The sequence below is a fragment of the Sitophilus oryzae genome, unplaced genomic scaffold, assembly GCF_002938485.1.
Source record: "Sitophilus oryzae breed Bouriz unplaced genomic scaffold, Soryzae_2.0 scaffold_1436_pilon_pilon, whole genome shotgun sequence".
NCBI lineage: Eukaryota > Metazoa > Arthropoda > Insecta > Coleoptera > Curculionidae > Sitophilus > Sitophilus oryzae.
Window position 1 is genome coordinate 4227478 of NW_022146100.1, and position 12135 is coordinate 4239612.

At 30.6% G+C, this 12135-nt stretch overlaps 1 protein-coding gene across 4 annotated transcripts in view; it reads right to left on the minus strand.

Annotated features, from left to right (window-relative positions):
• Window positions 1-2934: 2934 nt before the first annotated feature.
• The window catches only part of LOC115876499 (inhibitor of Bruton tyrosine kinase), a 102039-nt gene continuing 92838 nt past the window's right edge, over window positions 2935-12135 (minus strand). For 3 of the 4 annotated variants that reach the window (XM_030892299.1, XM_030892297.1, XM_030892300.1), the window contains 2 exons: window positions 11416-11564; window positions 2935-3341 (listed from right to left, as the gene is read on the minus strand). In XM_030892299.1, coding sequence (XP_030748159.1) covers window positions 3216-3341; window positions 11416-11564 — 275 coding nt within the window. In that variant the 3' untranslated portion in view covers window positions 2935-3215. Of the gene's footprint in view, window positions 3342-11415; window positions 11565-12135 lie in introns of those variants that run through there. The other variant, XR_004049158.1, reaches the window with a different exon arrangement.

The following is a 12135-nucleotide window of genomic DNA, read 5'->3' on the forward strand; positions in this document are numbered from 1 at the left end:
TTTCAGTTAATCTACATATGCTGCCAAAATTTCATTTCGATATAAATCACCGTTCTCCTTGGAGCTTCCGCGGGGTCTGAGAGACGCCACCCTGTACAGGGTGTCCCATTTTGGTTGAAATCATATGGTATCTCCGTTATTAGTGAAGATAGAAGGGTGCGGTTTGCACAAACCTGTGCCACTTTTTTGTCAAACGGAAGATGCCGTAAACAAAATTTTCATAGCTCTCTTTGTTTCTGAGCTACAGGGTCTTTTTGAAAATTTGGAATTTAGGACACCTCCTGTATCTGTTACTGTTAAATCTATCGAGAACGTGAAAACTGTCTATTGTAGAACTTTTTACGTAGAATACAGCGACGTAGTCTGTTCTACGAAAAGAATATTTTTAAAGATATGAACTAAAGTTATGTTTTCTTAAATGGAACACCCTGTATATTTATGAATTAAATGATCGGACTTGCCATAAGCTTCTCAAAAATATATAACACTATATTTATTTTCATTATTTAATGCAATATTTAAAAAAATATATTAAAAGATCATGTTTATTAGTAGGCCATGATTGATAACAAAAAAGAAACTAAAGAATTATTAAAAGTAATATTGCTATCTGTCTCTTGTTTTAATTTGAGAGCCACTAATTAATTCTTTGTAAATATACATGGGGAAACTTAAATCTCTACCGCTATTTGTAAATCTTGGAAGTTATTTTTAGCTAATTTTTACGTGAAATATACTTTCACCTAGATGGGGCTCCCCCTTACAACTTAACTTACAACGAAAATATTCGAGTTTTGTTATATTATTATTTCTCAAATCAATGAATTGGAACCAATATGATGACCTCCCTAATTCCCGGATTTGTCCGTTCTCGATTTCTGATTTTAGGGATTTTTGAAATATGAAATATATGAAGCTTTTAGATATTTACAAACCCATCCCATTATAATAAATTCCGTTATAAAAAAGAGAAAAATATATTCAGAGGTTCAGTGGTAACAATTCAAAAGCAAAATATATTAATCCCAAATAAAATTTTAATATGTGTATGTCTATTTTAGTAAATACCATTTTGATTTTGTTATTTATCACGGCCTAGTAATAAGAAAATTATATATTTAAAATATTACAGTCAATATTGAAAATAAATATAAAGTGATATGTATATTGGAGAAGCTCATAGCAAAGCGGATCATATGACAGGGTGTTCCATTTGAAAAAAACCTAACTTTAGTTCATATTTTCAAAAATATTTTTTTTGTAGAAAAACAGACTACGCCACTGTATTATACGTAAAAAGTTCTACAAGAATCAGTTTTCATCTTCTCGATATCATCTATAATAACGGAGATACGGGGGCTGTCCCAAATTGCAAAATTTTCGAATGACCCTGTAGCTCAGAAACGAAGAGAGCTATGAAAATTTTGTTAACGGCATCTTTCGTTTGACAAAAAAGTGGCACTGGTTTGTGCAAACCGCACCCTTCTATCTTCACAAATAACGGAAATACCGTATGATTTCAACTAAAATGGGACACCCTGTACAATAATATACGATTAGGTTACATATGTATTTTTTAATAAAAAAATAGTACATTTGCTTTTCTAAATCATTTGTACTTGAGTCTTGCATCGTTTATCCTTACTTTTTTTATTTTTATGGTCATAAAAAACTTAAATTTAGTATAAAAACTATTTTTAGACTAGAAAGATAATAAGTAATGCAAATCTTCTCACTACCCGGATTTAGACCCCCACGAAGGTCATTTTTACATTTTTTTATTTACAGAGGTCAATCATTCTACCAAAAATAGGTTAGTTATCGCAAGGTCGCGAGTGTGCTAAATTTAAACAAACAAAACAACAAAAATTGCATATTTTATATTTTATATAAAACTTTATATAACATTACAACAACAATAGTTTGTCACATACATTATCAAATAAGAACTTAAAAATAACATAACTATAGCATGTCCCCGGATTGTTTTTACAAGACGAAACATTTTTTATTTTGATATTTTGAGAAAAATGCATTCTTCAACAAAGCTTTTGCTTGTTCTAAAATGGTTAATCCCGTTTATACTTTTCAAATTTCCCTACCGTTTTAGAGAAAATTAAAAAAAAAACATGAAAATATAGTTCAATTTTTTCTAAGGCCTAAAAATCAAAACGCGTTTCTATGGTAATATAATTTCATTTTCATTCTTTAATAGATTATTATTAATATATTTTAATTATATTATGGTATTTTATCATCGACTGAAAAGTCACGAGCGATGAAATCGCGAGTGAATTAATTTCGGTAGACGATAATGCAATTTTATCGTCGTGTATAAAACAATATTTTTTTCTATAACGAGTTACGTTTTTAAAAAAATATTCAGAAATTATTATTTCAAGGAATTTATTACGAGTAGAAAAAATATCGTGCTGTGTTGGCGTTGGTTTCCATGTAATTTGACAAATAAATAAAGCTGTCTCTTTAATTGTCAGTTTTGAGTTAATATTTTTTAATTCTCTTTCGTGTCGATTGCTGATTGAATTGGAGCCAGAAATGGCTCAAAACGAAATAAGTAAATTACCAACAGATATTCAGGCTGAGGCGACAAACGCCATATCCAAACTACTTCCATTTAAATCCCGAATAACTTATAAAAGGGAATACAAAAATTTTCAAAAATGGAAACAATTAAAAAACGTGCGAGAAGAAATAAAGTTTTTAACCTATTCTCGCTGTTAAAGTATCATTTAATCTACCCTTGCGGTTAAAGTACTATTTTATCTACAATTTTTGATAGATATAAGGCAATTTTAAGCACAGAATTTAGTTAGTTCAATGCTACGCAAAAGGCAAAAGGTGATAATAGTTTTTTTTTACTTCAACGGTATTTTCATAGTTTTTTTTTAATTTTCTCCAAAACGGTATGGAAATTTGGAAAAATATAAACGGGATTCAAGATTTTATCACATTTTTCTCAAAATGTCGATAAAAAAGTTTTTCCTCTTGTAAAGACAATCCGCGGACATACTGTATATGCTTCAGAGAACATCACTAGTACATTAAACTCCTGTATAAACCTGACGCCAGCTTATGATATATTTTATGACACCCAAGCAGCAACCTTCAATCTCCATTTTTTTGTGTAGTTAACCACATTTAAACCTATTTACATAGTTTATTTATTTCGTTTTTTTATATACAGTACAGCTACCCTATTTGGGTACCCATATTGGAGCGGCTACCATACCCGTGGTTACCCTTTCCACAGATATAAGTTCCTCTTCTACCTGACCTACTCCATAAAAGCGTTCTAGTTCGACCATGGCCTTATCTTCAAGCTGAAACAAAACAAGCATTGGTAAATAATGTCTACTAGATTACAGATGTATTTTTGATAGCAATTAAACTTTTAGTTTCGTAATAGATGGCGCGATTTTTAAATTCATTGTTGCCAACCATGGACATATTCGGCGACGCGCTGACTAACTGGAATTTAAATTTCGCGCTGGGGATTCAGGTGTTAGCTCTGCTGTAAAAAATGTCAAGTTGCCGCATTGATTTATTACATTTTAGTTTACTACTACGAGTTTTTGGTTTTACACACGGGGGTGTCACTTTTATGGGAAAACAGGCAACAGTCAAATTTAAACGTGCCAGGACCAACGACCAAGAAAGCAACATCTGCCAGGCATTGGCTTTCTTTGTCACTCACATTGCTTAAATCATGATATCGCGGCCATTTTGCCAACAAAGAAGCTGGCCGGGCTGTCCTGGCAAGTGATTTAAAACAATTTTGCTTTTTTACAACATTAAATTACCATTTGGATGTATTTAATGCGATTATTCAGTTAACTGGTAAGTCAGAAATTAAACACAAATACTTTATTCGTAAATACAACTAAGATGTAAACGTATTTTTGTATTTTTAGATTTCAACTTTTGCATAAGTACAAGACCCGCCGATAGAACTTGCCTGGCAGCGTACCTGTTTAACTAAACGTATTATTTCCTGATAATAATATCAAAACACGTAAGTACCTCTATAATTTATGATGAAAAATGATTTTGATTATGTTTTATATTATTTAAATACTTTCTAACCTCAAATAATAGTAAGATCCTTGTTTATATCGCACAGCCCGTTCAAAACTGTATTGTCTCTAAAAAATTTTACAAAACAAACAATTATTACAAAAACAATGTCCTTTTAATCTGATTTATACCTCAGAAGGATGCCAGTAAAATTTTATTAAATCAACATTATATTATTTGGCCATTAATATGCAAAAAGGAGCATATTGCCTTAACTTAAATTTTCTTTTACTTCTCCTGACAATGTTCTCTATATTCTCTATTTTGAGTTAGTAAACTTTTGAACAAGATGTGCGATATATAAAATACATAATATATCCAAGGGTATGATCTGATAAAAGTATTTTTTGATGCATTTTTTGGTTTTTTATGCACATTGGCTTGGTTTATGTTTTATTCAGCTTATATTTATTTGGTATAACAGCTTTTTTTTGCCTTTGGAATGGCATGCATTGAGGCTAGATAGTGTTTCATTAGATCATTAAAGGAATTTAAATTAGCATATATTTTTTGTGATATTAGTGTATTATCATGATACAGGTAGTTGTATCATAGTGCCTTATGCATGTTATTTACCTATTATATACTTATGTATTATCAGTAAATAGATAATAATATACTACTAAAATGTCTTTTTAATAGTATGTTTATCTTTCCAATTCACTAGTTATTTGCAAAATGTATTTTGAACTAATTTAAGTCATTAATTGATCATCTTTCTTTTTCAGGTTCCGGGATATTGTTTTTCATTGTTAAAAATATATATATTTCAATATTATTGTAATATAAATCGCAGCTCTAAAAAATAAATGATATTGTTTACTAATGTGTAATTTATTTACTATGAATTTTCTCCGAAAATAATAAGTCTTTAATAATATCATTGATTTGCTGTGTAAAGTTAATAGACATATTTTTTAATACATTAAATTATATTAAAGTAATAAAAAATATGTTTATTAACTTTAAACAGTAAGTCAGCGATACTTATAAAAATATATTTTTTTTAAATTTCCCCTCTTTTAAGCCCCGCCTCTCCAATTCCCCTCAATTTAGCTAGTACTGCCAGGCGACACCAGGTGGCGTCTGTTTCTATTTTTTAACATGAAGTTAGCATTTCTTTAATGTACCTATTCTCTGGTTTTACATAAATAGTTTGTGATACTTTAAACTTAAAAATGTATACTAGCATTGTTCTGTAACGTTTTTAGTTCGTTACATGTCTTTTTTATATATGATATATGATCTGGCGTATCGTCACCGGATTCCGTATCGCTTAGGCCTGATAATTTATTTGACACGCTTGACGTAATTTTAACGTTCTCTTGTCGACAACCCTGTTTTCGTTTCACTGCTTCTGTGGAGAGCTGTCCACATCGTTTCAAGGTATCTCTCGCGCTTTAACCTCACTTTTGTTTTTTGTTTGCCGGCTGTCGCCGTCGCCATCAGCAACCCGGCTCTTAATTTTTAGAAATGGTAATTATTTAAATCTTGCTGCAAAATCTGAATGAGCTGCTATTTGGAAGCTACAGGGTAAAGTTTTGGATTGGTTTTGGATTGTCTATTGGACAGGTGTCCCATGTATATCTAGTGATTCCTATGGACGAGTGTCCACTGTACGGATAGTTTATCCTATGTATAGAGTGCTCCAGTATGGATGTAGCGTAAGCCCCATCCTGCTTTTCTGCTATTTTTAAGCCTGGTCGATAGTTACGGCTATATTGGTTCATGGTGTTCTCATCCTGGCCCCTTTTGTAGTATTAACCAACAGTAAAGCCAAGAGAGAGTGCAGAGATATAGTCTGTGAAACGAATAACTTTAAATTTGACAGTTCCCGCGGGCTTTTCTAGTGTTAATTTTATTAAGTTAGCAACTTGCGGCCATGCTGACGCAATGCCGTCTCTAATAGAACAGCCTCGGAGCGAGATTTATGACGTCACGCTAGTTAGAAACTACGGATTAAGAAATATGTCGTAGAACACATGGAAAACATAATTATTCCTCATATTATTATGGCTGAAATCGTACTCCATAGTCAATGTAGATAGTTTTAGTGTTAAGAATAATAATTTTAAAAAATATGTGGTCATCTTTTGACAAATTTATATTAATTTATTAATGGCAGTAAACATTATGTGGTGTGTTGTGTGAATTTTTATATGAAATTTTTTGGATTATATTCGACACTATTTTTTTCATATGAGACAACACTGATGAAGGCTATAATGTTAACCGAAACGTTTTTTTAAACCAAATAAAAATAATGAAAACCCAAATGAAAACTTAATGAGCGTTTTTCCCGAACCTAAATCCCAAGAAAATCAAAATTTTTAGAATAATTTTACATATAAAATGACAGCGATCTTTATTTCCCTTTTTTTCTATGATATTGTATTATTTGTAAATATAATTTTTCGAACATTGATACTTGCAAAATATACATATAAATTTTATGAATGCAAATAATAATACATCACTATTAGTAGATATTGAATATTTTTTGTTAAATTAGATCGATTTGCAAACCCCAAAATTTAAAATATATTTTACATTTTACCCATTATCTTATGTACCTATTCATTATTTGTATATTGTAAAACATTTGCTGCATTTGTATGGTTTATAGTTTATTTGCCAAAGTATTTATTACTATAAATAGGTATATATATTGTATTTATTAACTGTATATTATGTATATTTCATGTAAGCTATATCATTTTTAAAATACAAACCAAAAATACGAGGAATAATTATGTTTTCCATGTATTCTACAACATATTTATTAATCCTTAGTATCTATTAGCGTGAAGTCATAAATATCGCTCCGAGGCTGTTCTATTAGAGACGGCATTGGTCTGATATTTAGAAATGTCAAAAGCTGATGACATTTTACTTTTGACATTTATGACATTTCGTGTTGATTTTTGCAAGAAGAGGAAGAACTGTCACTTGTTTTATTATTTTCCTTTTCTATTTCACGAAAGTAAAAAGAGTTACCTATCTGTTCGTTCAGGCACTCAATTTAAAGAATATCAGTAACATTTTTGACAGAGGGATTTGATATTTGCAATGTTGGTAAAAATAACGGTCAAAATTCAAAGTTATTCATTTTATAGACTATACAAGTCCCACCTCACGCTATACTGTTAAGTTCTGGTTTCTGGTTCTAATTTTAAGTTCTGGTTTTATGTTTTAGATTTTCTACATTTTCAGTCTTGAATAATATCCTACAGACTTTACGTCTAGTGGTTAACCTTTTTATGTCAGTTTAGTATTTAGAATATGATTTAGATCCTAGGTTTCATTACGAACATATCTTGTAATAGTATTAACCTAAGTAATGGCTACCTTCTATATATTTTCTATAGCCTTATCTATATTGTATTTTTCCATAGTCTTTTTCATTGAACATATTTAGTACTATTTTTAACATAACTTTCTTCGACATATAACCACTATAATTTTACTAGAATTTTACAATGTTATTTACCATCAGAGTCCATAGTGAATAAATATAGTCATTAGTTTTATGTAATATACAATTGTATTTTCTTTCTCTGTTCATGCCTGGCGCCCAATATCTATATTTTTGATTTATTAAGTTACACTGATATATTAGTATATCAGAGTAACTTTAATAAAACATAAGAATATATATATATATATATATATATATATATATATATATATATATATATATATATATATATATATATATATATATATATATATATATATATATATATATATATATATATATATATATATATATATATATATCTATATATTTTTTACAGTTTATTAAATATAAACTTTGACTACAAGGTAGAAAGTAAATCACAATATTTGATGAAACTTATAAGTACCTATACCATTTCTACAGTTAATTAATAATAAAACTATTTCTGACTATGATATTTAAAATTTAGATAGATAGAATATTAAAAAACATACCGGTATTTGCAGACGCAGGCCCAAATTCAATAAAAACCAAAAATTTTCCTGCGAAAATCGGGCTTTTTTCACAGTAAAGGTATTTTTTGATTTATCAACAATCATTGTCAAGTTGACAATATACAGGGTGTTTTCTAATTAGTCTAAAAAATTGTGGTGTGATTTCTCATGTGTACTTAAAACAATTTTTATATAACCATTGGGTTTAAAGTACTTCCTTTCTGATCTACAGGGTGTTAAAAATTAAAAAAAAATCGATATTTTGCTTAACATAAATGGTACACTATTGCTTTTTTAAAGAAAATATTTTTTTTTCTTGGCTGGTCATCCTTTTTCAACAAAATTGATCTTTTGAGTTTTTCTTGTTCATCAAACAGTTGCCGAGAAAAAAATAAATATACTTATTAAGAGCCCGCCTTAAACCGTTTTCTAACGATTTTTTTTAGATTAATTAGGAAACACCCTGTATATGCATATCAGAGGCAACCAAATAAACTAGTAACCTCTAAAAATTATTTTTCCTACCACTAGCGACATACCGTGTTTTTAGTGAGTACTAAATTATTTTATCAAAATTTCACCATATAAGTTTCCAGGCAATGGATTTATTATTGTTAGTTAGTTTTTCTCCAGTGAAATACCTTATCCACGACTGCTCTACCGATGAAAACCTGCCGTTCGCAGTGGTAATGTTTAAAAAACGTTCTAGTTCTTTTTCAGAACCTTTTTTAGTGCGAAGTGTACAAGATCTAATAATATCGGTGTCTGGAGCTCAATTTTATCAAAAACATGATGGTAAAAACCGCACGTCAATATCTGTTACCGTTTATGAGTTTTCCAAAAATGTGAATTTTTAACGAATCGCTGTAACTTTTTTGCTATGGAAAATTTAGTATTTTTATGAAAACACCTTTTTAGAATTTAATGGTTTAAGTATATAAATTTTTTTAAATTAATCGTTTAAGAATTATCACCAGAAAGTTTGATTTTTTATATGGGACACCCTGTATATTTTTAATTCATTGAAAATAATTTAAAATTACCTTTCCAAAAATATAACATACTTGATATTTTGCTCGATTCCTCTTCGAGATATAGAGTTTTTAAAAATTCGCCCACTTTGAATAGAATTTTATAACGACATGTTTAGAAGCATTTAAACTATATTTAACAACATCAACACATTTAAACTATATCTAATAACAATAAAAATTAATAGCAAACCAAGATATGAGATTTTGTTCGAACGATTTCTGTTATGGACAGACGGGACCGCTTTTGAACATTTCTCGCGGAATTAATTAACTCAATGGGGGTGAAAGATAGCCTCGCATAATCGCTAAGTACTTCTAATTCTCGTCTAGATTATACAGGCAATTTAAAAATAAGAACCTTTATTCTTTCGCAAAGAAAAAAATTCATAGGCCCTAAGTCCGGCAGCCTCGACGGCCAACGGCTGGGATCTTGGTTAGCTAATCAATTATTATTCTCGAAATTGGCTGCAAAAGTTAGTTGATAACTTCAGCGTTCTGAGGCGGTGTCTCGTCTTGCTGGAAAAATATGTTTTCGAGTTCCATTAGGGGCAAATCATTTAAAAATTCTGTATTTCGAAGGGGATTATAACAAAATATCAAGTGTGCTATATTTTTGGAAAGGTAATTTTAAGTTCTTTTCATTTAATTAAAAATATACAGGGCGTCCCAAATAAAAAATCAATTTTTCTGTTGATAACTCTTAAAATATTAATAAAAAAAGGTGTAAAGATTGCAGTAGCGACAGTGACAGCTACTGGTTCACATCTATGATTGTCAAGGATATTGTCGTTGGAGAGACTATACTAGTTATGCAAAAATGCCATATAAATAGCTTTTATCTTTACGTTGGTGTAAGAATAATTGATTTCTTTTAAAAAGGAAACAAATAAACTCCATGCAGTACGCACAAATACAAGCTATTAATAGATATTTATAAAATGAAAACACTGAGGGTGATTAAACCAGCGCTTATAAGCTATTTATGGACCATGTTTCTGAGAATCTCAATACGAATAATGAAATTGTTTCCTGCCAATGAAATAATCAATATACTCGATAAACGTTTATTCATGTGATGTAAATGTTACTATAATAGTTGTTCCTTTTTAGATTATTGAATAGAGAATGAATCTCGCCTTGAGTTATAATATGTTATATTTTGCTTTTAGCCTTATTTTCGTGAATGCAGACTACATAAATCTATCAACCTTAATTCATAGACTGAAATTTTTATAAACTTTAGTATTTGATTTATTATACAGGGTCAATTGAAGGGCTGTTTTTTACCCTAACTTTAAGTTTATATAAAATTATCGTTTATTCTCTATAAACTATATAGAGACTATATAGTTTATATCTACTTATTTGATATAAACTAATAGTACGAGAGCTAACAACGTCGAAAAAATAAGTATTTTAAGACGTCTGGCTCTTTGATATAGCTTTTACTATGCTCTCTAGATCAGCATGCGGTCCGTTTGGCTGCCGGTAAACGTTGCGTTCCCTACTGCGCATTGAAAGAAGATCCTATATTTTTATTAGTCCTTTAAATTCTAGTATTGAATATAAATCGAACATGTCTCCATAGCGCAGTGCGTAGAGTTTCCGACCACGAACCGAAGATTCAGAGTTCGAATCCGGGTCAGGACAAAGACTTTTTTATTTTATTTTCGTTTATATTCTGATAGTAAAGTATTAAATATTTGTTTTTATTTAATTACCAGAATTATTTAATACTTTACTGTCAGAATATAAACGAAAATAAAATAAAAAAGCCTTTGACCTGACCCGGATTCGAACTCTGAATCATCGGTTCTTGGTCGGAAACTGTACGCACTGCGCTATGGAGACATGTTTGATTTATATTCAATACTAGAATTTATAGGACTAAATTAATAAAACAATATAGGATCTTCTTCCGATGCGCAGTACGGAACGCAACGGGTTTTCGCAGCCAGACGGGCCGCATGCTGTTCCAGAGAGCATAGTAAAAGATATATCAAAGAGCCAGACGTCTTAAAATACTTTCTCGGAAACGTTGCTAGCTCTTACACTAGTAATTCATAGACTCAGATTTTTATAAACTTTAGGATTTGATTTATTGTACAGGGTTAATTGAAGGGTTGCTTTTTACCCTAACTTTAAGTTTATATAAAATTATCGTTTATTCTCTATAAACTATATAGAGACTATATAGTTTATATCTACTTATTTGATATAAACTAATGTATGAGTCTCAGCAGCGTTTTTTATCATTTGAATGCCTTTCTAAAATACAGCCATATAAAATATTAATGTCAAAATAAAAAAAAACTGGTTATTTCTACTATACCTGTGTAAGCGCCAATGGTTTATTCTGCATTCTAACTAGGTTTTCTTTTTGTTTCTTTTCATCAATTATAATGCTTTCCATACCTTCTTCTTTCCTGTTAACTTCGGTGACAGGACTTGGCAAAACCTTCCAAGGATTCTTTGGGCTTTCTATAAAAACAAGTGAATCAAATACAATACTGACTGTTCAGCGATTGTTCAACGTTTCGTCATCATTATTTGCCTAGATCAATTATACTTACGTTGCACTATGGTTTCTAGAAGCTAATTTTTTGGCCAAAATGTATATTTTAGACTCACTGTATATGGACTTTTTTAAAAGTGGAATGTCAGCAGATATACAAATGAAGCAGACTACATGCATATATTTTTGGGGTGCAAGGGGTATTGAAGCGATACATATAGCCTAGCTTACCCAAAAGTCAACCTCACCTTCACGTGGTGCACCCTGTTTACACAAACGAGGCTCTGACGTCCGAGTATAGGCGGTATAACCTTATACAACCCTCAGACCTACCATCTTCTGGGGAAAAGGAGTAATAAAATACACCTAGCCGGCCGAGAACGTAGCACAAGGGAACTATCGTCGCAGTCCTCACTGTGCCATAGCCATCCCGTGCTACAGTTGCAGCCAAAACTGTGCGGCAGCGTAACCGCCACAGTTAAACCTTTTCACGCAGCTTACACACAGCAATGATGGAACATTCGAGTGGGACAAAAT